This window comes from Physcomitrium patens, chromosome 6 (genome assembly GCF_059467195.1).
Source record: "Physcomitrium patens ecotype Gransden chromosome 6, ASM5946719v1, whole genome shotgun sequence".
NCBI lineage: Eukaryota > Viridiplantae > Streptophyta > Bryopsida > Funariales > Funariaceae > Physcomitrium > Physcomitrium patens.
The window spans coordinates 10,328,307-10,340,205 of NC_143415.1; the positions used below are offsets into that span (position 1 = coordinate 10,328,307).

General features: G+C 36.5%; 2 protein-coding genes and 1 pseudogene across 7 annotated transcripts; 2 read left to right on the forward strand and 1 right to left on the reverse strand.

Moving 5' to 3' along the window:
• Nucleotides 1–2,313: 2,313 nt before the first annotated feature.
• On the reverse strand, nt 2,314–3,536 carry LOC112283695 (uncharacterized; annotated as a pseudogene).
• Nucleotides 3,443–6,041, forward strand: LOC112283251 (uncharacterized). Of its 6 annotated transcripts, none has more exons than XM_024521725.3 (8): nt 3,443–3,859; nt 4,211–4,268; nt 4,457–4,600; nt 4,809–4,882; nt 5,106–5,160; nt 5,317–5,379; nt 5,524–5,651; nt 5,857–6,041. In XM_024521725.3, exons 1-8 carry the CDS (start codon nt 3,840–3,842, stop codon nt 5,933–5,935), a joined length of 621 nt encoding a protein of 206 aa, XP_024377493.1. In that variant the 5' UTR covers nt 3,443–3,839; the 3' UTR covers nt 5,936–6,041. The 6 variants fall into 6 exon arrangements, with proteins under 6 accessions (XP_024377493.1, XP_024377492.1, XP_024377494.1 ...); XM_024521724.3 differs by having other exon boundaries at nt 3,443–3,594; nt 5,800–6,041; XM_024521726.3 differs by having other exon boundaries at nt 3,443–3,594.
• A 3,113-nt stretch (nt 6,042–9,154) lies between these two features.
• LOC112283433 (uncharacterized) lies at nt 9,155–11,008 on the forward strand. Its single transcript, XM_024522071.3, has 3 exons — nt 9,155–9,213; nt 9,393–9,837; nt 9,986–11,008. The coding sequence occupies exons 2-3, from the start codon at nt 9,406–9,408 to the stop codon at nt 10,463–10,465; spliced, it is 912 nt and encodes a 303-aa protein (XP_024377839.1). The 5' UTR covers nt 9,155–9,213; nt 9,393–9,405; the 3' UTR covers nt 10,466–11,008.
• Nucleotides 11,009–11,899: the final 891 nt, after the last annotated feature.

The window sequence follows — 11,899 nt, forward strand, 5'->3', positions numbered from 1 at the left end:
GGATGCTACAAGCATTATAAATTTGTAGCACCAATCCTTCTTTAATACTCATTGATAATCAAAGTTACATCAAGCTCGTGAAAAATATTATATGACATTTTAAAATCAAGTTTATAGAAATATAGTTTCATTTCATTTAAGAAAAAAAACATGGCAAGGATCATAATCATCAATTATGTATCCACATCCAAATAACAAACCAATATCATAATAAAACCTTTAGAGACCTTCATCTATTATTGTCTATGAGAGACAATATGCATTCTATTGAACAACCATCAAATAAATCTCTACCTACAATCTTCTTCTATATAAAGTTTAGGTAATTTTCAACTCTTGAAGCATCTAAACTTTGAGCCCTTGAAATCCTTCACCTGCAATCAACACTCATTCTATAATCTTTAAATAAGTATCTATTAAAATTGCATAGAACTTATTTAATCCTATTCTATTAGAAGAAAAAATATTTGCTCAATATTGCACAAGATTAAAAAGATCATCTCTACTTCTTAATATAAAGTTGATTAAACATTTTGTTAAGCCTACAATCATTAAGAAAAAGTTTGAATAAAATCAATAAAGCACCAATGTAAATAATTGAAATTCTAAAAAAATTAGTTTCTATTAAAAAAAATAGTCTAAAAAATACCAAATAAATTCAATAAGTTTATAAGTAAATATTTAAAGAAGACTCTTACAACATACTTCTTATCAAGCTCTTATTAAAGTTGATCCATTGCCACCAACTTACAAAAATTAAACAAAAGAATTGTGAAGCAAGAGAGAGTGTTAAAATAAACACTCCCAATACCTTTACTTACAATGATAATGACATCACAATAAGAACATTGTCAATAGATTACTATACATTTGATAGATGAACAAACTACAAAGCTTGAGAGTAAGTGGTAGTGACTCTTGGCCCTTTGAAATAGTATAGCAATAGAAATTACATGTATTTAAGATTTGCACAGTTACTCAATAAAGTGTATAAGATTTTTTCTTCAATAAGTAAATAGAGTTCATGAGAATTCTTTTCATATTCTTCAATAAAGAATTTTAGTAATCAACAATAAAAACAAGTTGTCTTTTACAAATTGACACAATAGATTTGGAACAAAAAAACTCCAAATGAACTTGTGATATTACTTTAATTATTATTGAAAACAGGTCTTTAAGAGAATATTGAACAAATGAGTTGATAAGAATTTAGATATGAACTCAATTGGTATATTATTTGTTTTGGATATTTTTGTTTTTTGGATTTTTAATCATTAGAAGAAACCTAAAGTTCTCAAAAGCACAAATAAACTAGAATGATTTAGAAATTTATGATTTAAATGGATATTAAACTATGCAAAAATATATTTGCAATGTTGTTTGATTGAAATAATTAATATATATATATATATATATATATATATATATATTTTTTTTTTTGGAATAAAACAAGTATGAATTAAATATTTTAAATAATAATATAAATACTTGCAAAAATGATAAAATTTAATTTACAATTTCAACATTGTAGGAAAATTGGTATCATACAACATATTTAGGTGAAAGCTCAACCAATAGTATCAATTCATAACCTGAAATTTTATTCACCTATTTTTCTCATATGATGAGTTCAGTAGTTATCACATCACAAAGTTATTGAATTTTTTGTCGTATTATTAATTGTTGATTAACTGTTGATGTCAAAATAGTTATTTGTTAAAAAAAAAGGAAATTTTGTAAAAAAAAAAAAAAAAAAACAAAAACAAAAACAAAAAAAAACAAAACAAACAAACTAAAACCAAATGAAGTGCTAGTTACAAAATTTCAATTTAAAATGATTAATTAAATAATATTTATTTACCAAATTCATTATCAAACAAGATACTGTCAGATATAATCTTAATTCTGATAAATTTATTTTACATCTCTAAATTAACTTATCAATATCTTTAGATTATTCAAAATATCAAACTATTTGTGAAAATTTAACTAAAATATAATATTTCGTTACTTTGAAACTGAATAAGAATTACGGTTGGAACAAGAAAAAGGAAGCGAGAGATCCAACTGGCAGTCACAATCAGTTTCACTCAGAATTCTCAGAATAACCATAGCAGCAGCGCTAAGGTTGAAATTCTCCGTTAGTTATTTTGTTCATGTAATTGCAGGCAGTTTTAGATGAGAGCTTGAGAGTGCAGGGAACTAAACATAAAAGCACTTTCACCGTACAGTTTATACAGATTCTAGAGCAGGTGCAAGATCTTCAAAGCAAGATGGTGAGGAGAAGCGCACTTGCATTTATCACGAAAACGATCGGACTCCAAAATAGTATGGATACACGTGAATGCTATTCAGAATGTGCAGGATTGAAATGTAAGAGGACGTGTAGTAGACTTACAGACTGCCCTGAGTGTAGTAGGTCTATCAATCTGGAATATTAACCGATCGTCCATGGAAGCTGGTGGCAGTCCGAGTCGGTAAACAAATCTTCGTCATCATCGTCGCAGAAATAAATGGTTTCATCGATTACGGCAATGTCCCTCTCATCTTCGATCACCTTGCCTACAGCATTCAGCCCAAGCCGATGCCGGCCACTGGTCTTCTTCTCTTTGGAAGCCATCAACACAAAGTCTGGCATCAATTTGGCCTTCTCAGGCGTAGTCTCTGCTTAATCCCTGTTCCTCCATGTCACAAAACTTTCGATCGTCGCGACCTCTCCGTGCTTCTCAGTAACCTCCTCCGACTCCTCATCAACATTCGCCTGACCATACTTCTCCCGCAGCCACTCCTTGCCCGAAGTACACATCATCGCCATGCTCAAATTTCTTGTGCCTCCTCCTCGAGCTTCCCCCGCAGCAGCCGGCATTCAGATTCGCTCACAGCGCGATGCATAGGAATGTGCGTGAAGTGGACGGTCAACTGTGCGGGAATGTCAGTAGGGTCGTCGTCATCATCGTCTATGCACGAAACCCTAATCTGAACACACCAAGCACTAGTTCCTGATCTACTCTCCCCGCCCGGAATCTCCAGAATTTCGTCCATCAGAATCGCCTGCGCCGATTCAATCTCCATCTCCTGCTCTTACCTCAAGGTCTGTCAACTTTCTCCAAGCGGGACTCTTCAAGGCCTAAATCTTCACTTGAATGCCTCCCGAATCCTCCTTCATCAACTAATTACCTTCAGATTTTTCTTCTAGAGCAATTCGTTACGCTGGAGATCACTCATACTCCAAATTAAGTCTTCAATCCAGCTCTGCTAACTGCAGGCGCAGCTTGAGTTGCCTGCTGCAAGGACTCCTAACAGCTCCAACAGCTACAAGATACCAAATCATCCAAAATTGCATTTGGAGGATGAATATGTAAACTTATCATCGACTATGGAGTTTCATTCAGTACATTGAATGTTATGCTGCGCTCGGCGCTTGCCGTCCATTGTATTGTTTTGTTGTTTGCGGTGGTTCCTCAATTGTGTTGCATTGGTGCGGTGATCGCACGTGCCCCGTCACCTACTCTGTATTTTGAGGACATCGCTCGCATCGCTTATTTGCCGTAAATACCGACTGAATCAACACAGGTTGTGATCGTTTTTTTTCTGGTGCGTGTATCAATCCCTTCTGCTAATTAGGTCATGAGCACTTCAGAGATGTAATGCCTGTGGAGCATCATTTGCGGGGGTTTTGTTGTGCTAATCAGACTGGTTTACTTAGCTTACATCACCTGTTGGGTGATGTGATCAAAGTTTTTTTTTTTTGCTACGGATTCTTTTTGCTCTCAGTTGCTCCTAACTGTTACAAGATCGGAGCGAATGTTGCGAACTGTTGAGTTGGTGGTGTGTGGGACATGGTATCATGGTGCTTAAGGTTGTTTTGATACTTTTTCTTATAGTCCCTGGAAGGATTTCGTCATTTATAAGCGTCTGTAAAGTTAGGGTTTTCGAGAGCGTCGATGTTTTGTGTGTGGTTTGCGAGTGAGCGCTGTGCGCGCTGTCCTCTCGTCTTAGTTAGTGAAACTATCGACGTCTTCAGCACAGCTTTAGTGTACGTGTGACAGTGTTTCTGGTCTTAGATTTAGAGTCCGATCACACTTGGGAGAAATTTGAGATTAGTGCTCATGAACTGAATATTTTGTTTTCCTGTGGTATCGTGTACATACTGTGGATAAGTAGTTTTTTCTAGGTAGAGATATTGACGGGAAGTCTAATGGTTCCGCAGGGATGCAATGCCAGGCCACACGTTGCCCCCGCCTTGCACCTTCCTTAACGTGGGTCAGGTCAGTCCACGACTCTTGTGAACAGTACATATTGCTTTCTAAGTTTTGATTCACCTTCAATTATCTGACACTAGAATCTGTTTGGTAGCGTGATACTGAGGAGGTCGAGGTCGGCGACACACGAGAATGTCGTGGTAATGATTCAAAATTAATCACAGTGATTGTTTTTGGTTGTTTCGTCTATTTAGGCATTTGCAGGGACACAGAATGTGTCAAATATGCAAAAGGATGAAGCTTGGAAAGTTAACGTGCGCTTGCAAGGAGTAGACATGCAAAGTGGCTACTTATGTGGCAGTATGGAGGCTTTGAATGTACCGGCTGCTGAGACTCCGGTAACTTCATGTGCCTGTCCTGAAACCTCTGTAACGATACTGATGTTTCAGTGAGGAAAATTTCGGGTGGTGCTGTCCATTTTCCGAGTCTATATTTTAGGTTATTGCCACCGAGGACTTCGTGTACCTGTGTATGAATGAGCTGTATTTGTTTTCCAACGAATGAGCAAAGTTAACCTGGGTCTAAATCAATAGCTCATGACTGCAGGTAGTAACCTTTTGGGAGGGGGAAATCGTGGACAATAGAAACTACTCTTTCTACACGGGCCAATGGGATGCTACGTGAGTGCATTACCGACTGTGGATTGACCATAGCAGGCTTCTACTTTTGCACGCCTAGTTTTGTAGAAATAATGTTGTATTAATTATAAATGAGATACTTGTTATCTACTGAGTTATGGTCATCCTGTGGCAAGCAATGTTTTGGGATTTAACGTGCCCATGTATCCGAGTGCATTGCTTACAGATGTTGCTCGTCCTTCTAATCGCGAGGTTTGAAATACAGGAAGGAGACAGATGTGAAACATTGGTCCAAGTTTGCATCTTTCCTTGAGCTTAGAGTAAGTTCAGTCAGAAGTGTGTTATTTACATGCAACTTGTGGTACATGTAAGAGTGTTATCTGCATCCATGTGTACCTTAGAGGGTTCTTAAATTGCAAAAAACATATTTAATACATGCATCTTGACGCTTATTTATGTTTTTTCATGCCGTGCAGGAGGAAGTTCAGAAAGATGGTGGAAAGTCAATTGATCTTGTGAATCACCCGTACATTTTCATGGTAAAGAGACATTTGAAATTAGAAAATAATGTATTCATGAATTGGTTTTTGGACTCGCTTCCCTATGGTCGTGTATGGCTCGGAGTATTGTGCGACAGCGTTGTATGTCGGAAGTGAGCTTATATTTGGCCATTTTGACTGCAGCGATGGAAGGAGAAGTTTTTTGTGAATGTGGGCACCGACTGTGGATTGACCATAGCAGGCTTCTACTACGTCTGTTTCTCCCGCAGTGATGGTTCTGTGAATGGCTTTTACTACGATCCAAACAGCAGGTGGAGGTTCCCTCTCACAGTAGCTACACAGTCTTGTCCATATTGTTTTAGGAGACTTCACCTCCTGGTTATCTTTGGTCGCATTTCTCATGTGTCTGGATGCCATTCGATCTGTTGAATATTGACCGATTTGTTCTTTTCGCTGCAGATACGCTGCATATAATTATGATCTTCTTAACGTAGTACTTGGTAATGTTTTATGCAGCCCTTATCAAAAGCTCGAACTTAAGGCAACAAACGAAGGGCGTGCAGGCCATAGCTTTGCCACTTATCAATTTCAATAATGACGGCAATGGGTTTATTGTTAGAGGCCTACTTTGTGTACAGTAATGTATAATGTTTGACTATCTTTGTCGAGAATCATACTGAGTAAAGTATCATCTTGGTGCTCGTACCTTTCCATATGTGGGTGAACACATGTTGGGGATCAATCAGCTTATATTTAGAGCTGGAACCACGCTTCCTCAAAGCCATCTTGAGCAGGACTTGTGAATTGTCTAGGTCATGGTCATCCTTGACACTGCGAAATTATCTCCTCTACAATCCTGGTATTTGTTCTGGAAGTTGTTAGGAGAACTACATTTCTTTTTGTATTGAGCTTATACTCAACACTACCCGTAAATTACGTTACAGAAGCCTTCTATCGTCTCCTTCCGCAAAATATTCTTGAGCAGCTTCTTGACACAGTCGAGTGGAACGAGCAGGTATTCTTGGGCTTTCTTTAACTATCAACAGAGTTCAGTGTGAGTCCTTCCTCACTCTTGCAACCCGAGCACGATGGAGAAACTTCGACAATTTCACACTAGAGTTCCATCCTAATTACTAGAGTGGATTTCTTGCGAATTTGAGGACGATTCCTGTCAGATTTGGAGTTTATTGAAGAGAGCATGTCATCTTATAAATGCAGAATGTATCCGACAAGAATGTGTCTTCCCTTGGGTATAACCCAGTGATTTGTAAATGCAGAAGTCATCCAGAAATTTTTGGAACACATGAACTTGAATTCACTTTTCTGCATATAGGTCTTGAAAATTTGATTGAATTTGATGAGTTTACCAACATGGAGAGCATTAGTGTTGTGTTTCTTTAGAGGGATATTATGAATCAAAATGGTGTAAAAAAAAAGCTAGATATTTATAATTTAGAAACAATTACAAATATTAGGCGATTAAAGAACTTATGAACATTTTTACTTATTTAAGTATATACACTTAGAAATAAGAAAGATTAAGGTTATAAGTATATCCTAATTTACTACAAGTATATCTAATGTTGCTATATGCACACCTATAAAACATGGAGGCTTGTGATTGGTTGAATATTATAATATGGACTTTGCCACCTGATATAAGTGTAGAGATGAGGGGAGACGGTGGCCCTTTTTTCTATGGTCCAATTGATCAATCAGCGAGTAAGAGATATTAGCAGACCTTACTAAGAAGTTCATTGTTTCCAAAGATTTGAGATGGTGGATTTGACATCAGATTGTATTTGACTCAATCTGAGCCTTTGCTTTCCTTCATCATAGTTGCATCTGCAATATTATCTACCACAATGTGAGATCCATCAGCATGATAATAGATTCTTAGTTTGGATCACACTTAAATAGACTGCAATTTACCAAACTTGGATGAAATTGGAGAACATCTTGACTCAGTGCTTCTAATTAGAGACTCACCAAGCTATGTCTCTGAGAACCACAACCAAAACCAAATGGCCATTGGTTGCAACAAGAATTACACCTATAGCATCGTTGTGTTAAAACTCATGTCAAGAAAATTACACACAAGGCACACCTTTGATGAGATCCATAGCTACAACATGGTTTGTGGAGCTTTCTATGAAGCGAGATCCATAATGCAACCAATAATGCAACTTCTCAAAGCATATGCACCATGTCAATGTGGTGCCTTGCATTTAGATACAAGTAACCAGCTAATCAATTGCAATTCTTTTGCACAAATCTATCAAACAAATTCATCTACACCTCCTTAAAATAAATGAATGCCTTGATTAGCATTCATAATTTCATGGTTTCATGAGCTATAGCATTATAACCACAAGAATTTATCATCAATAGTAGTGGCCTTCTAAGGCCCTTGCAAAAGCTGCTGCCCTTGACCATGCCTCCTGACTGGTCGACTCGACTACCAAAAGAGAGATTGCTGCCTCCCCTCACCTCCTACACTTGTATCAGGTGGCAAGGGCTACATTATAACATCCAACCAATTACAAGCCTCCATGTTTGTTGGGTGTGCATATATCAACATTGGATGTGCTTGTAGCCTCAATTAACAAGAAAACATGTATTTTAATTGATTTTGTAATCTATCACATTCAATGGTATACAATAAAAACTACAAATATACAAAACTGCTATTTTTTATGTACTTTTTTTCAATGTTTCCATATACAAATCTATATTTGTTTACATTCCATAGAATTGCAAATTTTTCATTTTTTTCCCTTTATAATATCAACTCTATTGTAAATAGTTACTTTATAAGTGAATTTCAAAGAAATTATGTAGAATTTGAATTTGAATTATTTATCCATATTAATAAAAGACTAATTACATGGAATCTTATGTAGATTTCTTGAGCTTTCATGTCTTTTTTTCATAGAATTTGAAACTTACAATCTTTTCTCTTAAAATTTAATACAAAGTATTATAAAGTAATTATAAAGTTAATGATAAATTATTTGGTAAAAGTAGCTAAAACCAAAATTCACTTGTATCAATTTATAAGCTAACAATAATGCATATTGAACATTAAAGTATTAAAGATAAATTGATTTTATTATAATTAAATTGTTTCTAAGGATGAATAATAGATATAGATGTTAGCTTGAATAAGATTTATATTATGCTAAATTTTTTAATTATTTTTTATAAGATCTTAACTTTGAGCCTGAAAGTCAAATAACATAAAGTACAAGGTAAATAATATGAAACTAGCATTCTCTGAATGTACTTTAACAAGATCAATGAATGTTGAGCATGGTTGAATACATATATTACTAGTAAATTGAGTATATATTGTGTAGAATTCATACTTTTATAAAATAAAAAGTTATTACTGCTAATAAAATATTGGCATAATCTTTAAAAATATTTAAAAACCTATAATGAAAAATATAATAATAATAATAATAATAATTTTTGTTAAAACTAACAGTAAGATATGTGCTAAATACACATAACACATATCGAATAATTTGATGCATTTGATATATGTTGTTTAATGAGGTTAATTCTCAGTCATCCTATGGACGTACATGAGAAAGGGATGGATTTACGTTACAAGTCTCATAATTTTCAACTTCACAAGAGACTTTTTAATTTCAAGATGAATTTTGGAAATAAAACCTTTTCAATCGGTGCATGTCCTCTGAAATAAACAGGCCCTAAATTTATGGATGAATAAAAACTTACATTCTCATCCATTTCGAAGGCGGGAGAATGCCGCTTAAATAACTTCGGTTTTGATCACTCCAGTTGGTTCTCTTCACACTGGGAGGCTGTCTTGATCACAACTTTTGTGTCCTGCGACCTGTTGCTGTGAGATGTTCCCCTGTTTTTTTCTTTCTGTTTTTCTTTCCTTTGATTCAGTTCACATTCATGTTCGTCCGTCGTGCTCACGAGTTTTTTGCTTGAGCTGTTTAACGGGGATCACTTTTACATAGTGGACACAACTAGGCAAAAATGTCTCGTCACCTTCTCTCGAATATTATATCCAGATGCTCGAACAGTATGCCAGAATCAGGGGAGAGCTCCAGTGCAAGATATTTGGTGTCAATCCTTCGAAAAGTGGAATTACATGATGCTGCAGGCGCTCATTGGAACTGGTCCGCCTCTGTTCAGATTGAAGACATGAATCCAATGCAGGAAATGGTATTACAGGAGCAGATCGATCAATGGAGTATATTCATTGCGATCTTGTTAGGCATTCCGATTGAAATTGATACAGCTGAGCAATCGACAACGGACTATGGTACGGGTTTCGATTTTGCAGCTGTATCGAATCCTGGCACTCACATCACAGGAAGCGACTCTAGTTGTACACGACATGCTCAGCATGATAAGCCCCTGCAGCGAGTGTCGCCTAAGTCAGCATACTGGATAAATGAGTATACGAGGAGGCAGATCAGAGGGCGTGACTTGAGCTTTGATGAATGTCTTGAAGTAAATTTTCTGACCTGAACAATTTGTGGACTCTAATTGCGTTTAGATCTACGATTATTGAATTTAATTATTACAACGCTGGACAGTGGTGGTCCTGAGTATTTTTTGTAATCAACGGAGTGATTGAACAATGTCTATCGACCTGCAGATTGTGCAGCCACTGGTCACTGCTTTCCGTGAAGTGTCAAAGATCAGTATCGCCACAGATGTCCTTGAAATCTTTGCCACATGGCCAATCGACCTTGTTGAGCCGTTCATCAACAATCCCCAAGCTCTGCGAGAGAAACTTTTGTCCATTACTAGCGACCTGGGTCTAATTGCATCTAAGGAAGTCAATTGCGAAGATGACGTTGATTATTTGTCGGAAGCTTTCGGCACAATTGATGCCAATGATTACAATGACCTACTCATGGAGAGCTTCGAAGATCCTTCTCTACCACCGGCGCTATTTTCAGCGGTTCTTGACGGTTTGTCTCCAGTGCCACTAAAGATATCATCTGAAGAATTAGACGTTGCCAATTACGTGAAGTCTATCGGATTGTCATACTTCTTGGCGTTAAATCTAATGCTGTTCTGCGACCACAATAAATTTGAAGAATCTTGTAAGGGAATCATTTGCAACCTCTAATCTCACCGAACTCAAAACTCGCTGGAAGTACTCTTCTTCATAAGACCTCACAAATGCTTAGTCATGAAATTACAAAATTAGACAACGCTTCATAGTGGTGGGATACTTATCTATGAGCACGTTATTCAGAAGTCAATCAACCCAGAATCATCCAAACATTATCGAGCTTTGCCCTTCTGATTTTCGAGGGATGTACCACATTTAAGGGGTCTAATTTTTTAGTGAAGGTTTATTGATAACTACAGAGTAGTGACTGGCAGTTGATATTACCGAAGAAACGGTGTATGTGGCATCAGCATGTCTGGTCATGGATGTGGCGTAAGTAGATTATATCATCGCACCACTAATCAAATGCATTTAGGAAGTCTGATGTGTGCGAAAAAAATTCACAGACAATCCTGATTGCTTGCTCCTCAATTGTAATTGGCTAAAGTGGAAGCTTTAAACTTTTGAGTAGTGTTGTTACGTATTTATTTATATTCGTGTTTGAGATTAGAATATTTAGAAGACAATGAAGTAAAAATAAAAAATTATCTATGACTCTTTAAGATTGCATGGAAAAAGAACTTCAATAGAGAGGATTTTAAAGATGCTTAGAGATCACAAGTTGACGGTGCGCCGGTTGGATTATTTGACGTTTTGATGGTCATGATGGCTCTTGAGCAATTAATTATGTGAATCATTAAGTTTTTAAGAATTTGCTAGATCACTCTGTAGGGTCAACTATCTCCAGGGTTATTTTGGTGGGAAACTGTTCACTGCTGCCAATGTTGGTGATTCTACGGTGGTGTTCTTGCCATGTCTTGGTCATTTGGTGTCAGGGTGATGAAAAAATATTTTGTTGCTGGACCAGAAATTCAAAAAGAGTCCATTATTAGTGATGGTGAGTTATTGGTTATTGCTAGTAAGGGTGTGCATGATGTTGTATCAAACCAAGATGTGGAGCCAAATCCCCTGAGGATAACGGTTGCAACTATGCTATTCCGGAATCCTCATAGGAGAGAGCTGAGGAGTGTGGTTTATCAGTTTGTGGTTCTTGGTGATTATTTATTTATTTATTTATTTATTTATTTCCTCTTTGGTGTTTCACGACAGTATCGCAGAATTCTCTTGTGTTGTTAGAATTGTTGTTGCGCCACCATCTCCTAGTAGTCTTTGGCGTGATCTTGTTACATTTTTGTTTGGTCCCTCTACAATTTTGGTTGCTGTTTTGGTTGGCTCTGCTCATTGATCATGTTGTAGTGGAGCTGCGGTTGTCGTCTACAAATCTAAAGTTTGGTTTTGTTAGTTTGTTTTTTTAGCATATATATATATATTTTTTCTTCTTCTTCTTGAACGGAGTTTTGTCAAGGTTGGTCCCTGTTTTATCTATATAGATGCTGAGCTATTAGATCTCTCTTCCGGATTTTTTTAACTCTTAGTATTGTTTGTGCT